We start from the raw sequence: 3,887 nt of genomic DNA, 5'->3' as shown, positions 1-3,887 counted from the left end.
TCTACTGTTATCACCAGGGCGAATTTAACCGCATGAGGTGGTTCGAAAAGGGTTGCTTCTTTGATTTAGAATATGCATGCATAGATATACACATGTTCATGCATATATCCACATATATGTATGTACATATATATATATGCATATATATTCATATTAAATCGGCTGTCGTTACAATTGGTCAAAAAAATAGTTTTTTTTTCCTAAATCAATATATTTTTAATATATTTTTTTTTTTAATACGACATTTGCAAAATATTGCCTATTGGCACCAGGAATCAGTTTTTTTGCTCTCCTGAAAAGTTATTGGAACACATAACTGTTTTTGTTGGCGCAGCGACGATATGTATGTATGTATGCAGATATGTAAATGGCGGTTCGCTATTCGCGTGACAAACTTGGAAAAACGACGTAAATCAGTACAAATTGTTATTGTTTTTATTAGAGTTTGAGTAACTCCTTTCATTATTTGGCTTTTAGTAACTTCAACGAAAGCTTAACTTATTTTATTCATTTAAGTGCAGTTTTACAAATCTTTTGTTAACTACCTTATTTTATTCCTTTGATTGTACATGTTAAACAAAAGCTTGTTTTAAAAAAAAATTTTTTTAAATTATTTTATTTCTGGTGGTCTTCTTGCATGTTGTAGCAGAAGTTGGTTATAATAGAACTTAGGCAGGGAACTTCTGTTGTTAATGGGAGCGACAAAGCCTCAGCCGCTTTGCTGTCAGCCATCTCGTTTCCTTTTATTCCGACATGTCCTGGGAGCCACAATATTTTTATTGTAGGGCCTTGATATTTAAGTACATGCTGAATTAAATTGCTGTTTCTGGTAGATGCAAGATGTTTAACAACGCTTAAGCTATCGGAACATGTTAAAGCTTTGCGATTTGTTGATGCTGCGTGTTTGATAGCCCGCTGTATTGCCCACAATTCTGCATTGAAGATACCTGTATGCGGCGGTAACAACGCTTGAATCAAGGTTTTGAACGAGTTCGTAGCCGTTTGTTCAATTACAGCGTAACTATTTCATTTCATTTCATTTAATAATCAATAAGCAATGTGTTTACCGACTATATTACAAATTTATAAAACAGGATAACGTAAAAAACTATGTCAAATTCAATGGCACATTTTGTCAAATTAATGGAAACGCTTGCCATTCGGTGCCATTGCCATCTTTTGTTAATCTATGATAAAAGTTTTAATCACAGAATGGCAACTCAGTGAAAACACCAAAGTTTGTGCTTCGAAATCAATCAGTCAATCAAAATATTGTCAAATGGCATCACAAATCAAATTGACAACCTGTTGAAATTTTCCCGCATTTTTTAAGAATAAACATACAAAGCAGCAGTGAGATACTAATTGTGCTATTTTTGCAATACATTGGTAAGAGTTTGTTCTTTTAATAAAAACTTTATCTGCTGTTTGAATTGCAATACTGTAATTACCAGTAATGGAAGAAAGCTACGAAATCATCGCATCTGCATCCCAAGATAGCAGACCAGCAAAGAAGGGAATCCGGAAACTCGAAGCAAAATGGACAAGCGCGGAGACGGAGAAAAGCGCTCTGGAAGGAGATAGCTGGCGAAATGAAGATGGCACCGTCCGAAATAAAAAACAAGTAGAACAGTTTGCGTTGCTCCTTCGGGGTATGTATCCACGGTCCGAGACATTTTGGCTGAATTTTTTTATTCATTCTGAACGTTTGGAATAAACTTTTTTGTTTACTTATTCTTTAGAACGTTCCTGATGATATGTTAACGTATATTTCAAACGCATTCTGTTTATTCCGGCTGTGAAATGGGATTATCCGGAATGTATAAAGAAACGCAGCCTTTATATTTCATAGTTTAAATGCATACTTGCTATCTATGTTTATTACAGACAACTTTAAACAAAATGAATTCAACAAAGAGTGGACAAGGAGCTTCTACCAAGCAACTACCACAAATCTTCCATTTGTTAAAGTTTCTAGAACCGACTTTGCGATTGGAGGCACCAACAATTTCAAATTTGCATAGTATGTATGCATAATTTACAGTACACATATTTTGTTCTATTGTATTATTAATTTCGTTTCCTTGTAGGACTTGGGTACTTTGGATACCATTGAAGAAAATGAGAACACTCAGACACCAACTATTGTCGCGAGACGACGCCGTAATGACGATTCGTCGTATATTAAAGTAGTAGAACGCGCTTTGGGGACCATGAGGCGAAACACATACACAAAATCAGCTGATCTAGTAACACCACCTTATATAAATTCGCCTTGTGACCTGGTCTACGAAAAGGGAGCTTACGTGCGAAAACTAGTTTTCTGTGAAAAAGCTGTTAAAAGTAAGCAACTCGTTTCGTTTACTCGTTTTTACTCTTCTTTCTCTACATTTTTAGTACACTTCTAAGCAAGTTAGGATTTTCTGCTTTTCACCACGTGAAAAAGCATCTCATCTTCCATCCGAATCAACCAAAAAGTGAAAATTGATTTTTTGACACCTAAGCCCCCTTTCCGTAGACCAGGTCACATATGTATATGCACGTTTTATATTACTTTTTTTTTTCTACCGTCGGTGACCCTTCCTAATGCTACTGAGTATGTATGTACATATATATGCAAATGTTAAAAACAGAGTACGAAAATAAACTGTACAAAACAATTCCCATTTGCTCATCGATCATCATATCATTTGTGGTTTTGTACAGTTTTGTACATAGTCAGAAACAAACTGTAAGATTCACTGTCATTTTCCCCAACGAGAAACGTTTGTTTTTCGTTTGTGACAATTGTACCATAGGGTGATATCACAAACGTTTCAATTACGTGAAAAATAATTTTTTTCTGTAAATTTTCATATCCAATTCAATTAAAAAACATTTTTATTTTTTATTCATTGCAGCCATTCGTTTTGTGTTTAGTTATTGCATATGTGTACATACATACATATATTTTTCTCTGCACGATTCATTTCGTTTGTTGTTTCGTCTGTAACTACTAAACTACTGAAGTGTACTATCACCAAAGTGAACTCAGCCGTATTGTACTGAACTGTTGAAGTAATAAACGGAACGAAATAGTAACGTACAATATAGTTTATTTTCGTACCCTGGTTAAAAACAATAGTGACTTCTCACTTACCAGTATGTGCGTATGTTGTATGTCCACCGATGCTAGCGCCAGCATGCAGACTACCTGGGAAGTGTTGGGGGAGAAAAACAAAGCATTCATATGTACATATACCTACTGGAAAGGAGAGTAACCAAACAAACAGAAACAGGTGGTATAGTGGATCACTATTAGTGGGTACGTATGCCACCTGTTTTGCTCTCCATTTCAGTTCGGCCCTTTAATCCGTCGCGAAAACAAACTAAGTGTCGTTTGAACGTATGTATGTATGTATACCGGTGCGTGTGACAAAAAAAAAAATAAAAATAAAATACAAAAGAAATTAATAAACCGAAAAAAAAATTATATCTATAACTTATCGTTATTAACAACAAGAATTGTGCGTGAAAAGCAAAATAAGTGATCGGATTAATGTTACTAATAATAGGAAACTGCAGTTATTTGGCAAATAAGAACTAAGGTGTAACGCGAGTACAGAGTAAAAAAAAGAGCGTGATGAATTTGAGCTGAATGTCAAAACTCAAAAATAAACGCAATGTAAATAATGTGGTGAAAATAAAACTAAGCTTAGAACAACTAAATTCGAAGAAAAGGGTGATGAAATAGCAAACTTACAAAATTAAAAAAAAAAATATGGTAATTGGCAAAATGCGATACGAAAATAACCAAAGACGTGCAAAAATAATAATTCTATAAATTAATAAACTAAAATAAACCAGGTGTGCTGCTGGAACGCTGTTTATTAGTGATGCTGGCGTTT

At 34.4% G+C, this 3,887-nt stretch overlaps 1 protein-coding gene across 3 annotated transcripts; it reads left to right on the top strand.

Annotated features, from left to right (window-relative positions):
• Window positions 1–467: 467 nt before the first annotated feature.
• On the top strand, window positions 468–2,291 carry LOC118756840. Of its 3 annotated transcripts, none has more exons than XR_004995163.1 (3): window positions 468–1,389; window positions 1,455–1,652; window positions 1,888–2,291. XR_004995163.1 is itself a non-coding variant. In XM_036491578.1 (3 exons), coding segments are annotated over exons 1-3 (333 nt in total). In that variant the 5' UTR covers window positions 468–1,456; the 3' UTR covers window positions 2,092–2,291. The 3 variants fall into 3 exon arrangements, 2 of the variants coding, with proteins under 2 accessions (XP_036347471.1, XP_036347472.1); XM_036491578.1 differs by having other exon boundaries at window positions 468–1,652; window positions 1,888–2,023; window positions 2,091–2,291; XM_036491579.1 differs by lacking the exons at window positions 468–1,389; window positions 1,455–1,652 and having other exon boundaries at window positions 1,787–2,023; window positions 2,091–2,291.
• The last annotated feature ends 1,596 nt before the right edge of the window (window positions 2,292–3,887 follow it).

The sequence above is a fragment of the Rhagoletis pomonella genome, unplaced genomic scaffold (assembly GCF_013731165.1).
Source record: "Rhagoletis pomonella isolate Grant_MI unplaced genomic scaffold, Rhpom_1.0 Rhpom_scaffold_12467, whole genome shotgun sequence".
NCBI lineage: Eukaryota > Metazoa > Arthropoda > Insecta > Diptera > Tephritidae > Rhagoletis > Rhagoletis pomonella.
This window is presented reverse-complemented; position numbering and strand designations above follow the sequence as displayed.

What these genes read in the sequence shown, in the direction of transcription:
- LOC118756840 (XM_036491578.1), top strand. Translation starts at nt 1,457, where the DNA reads ATGGAAGAAAGCTACGAAATCATCGCATCTGCATCCCAAGATAGCAGA. An exon ending in GTTTGCGTTGCTCCTTCGGG is followed by an intron (nt 1,653 to 1,887) that starts GTATGTATCCAC and finishes TGTTTATTACAG; the next exon opens with ACAACTTTAAACAAAATGAA.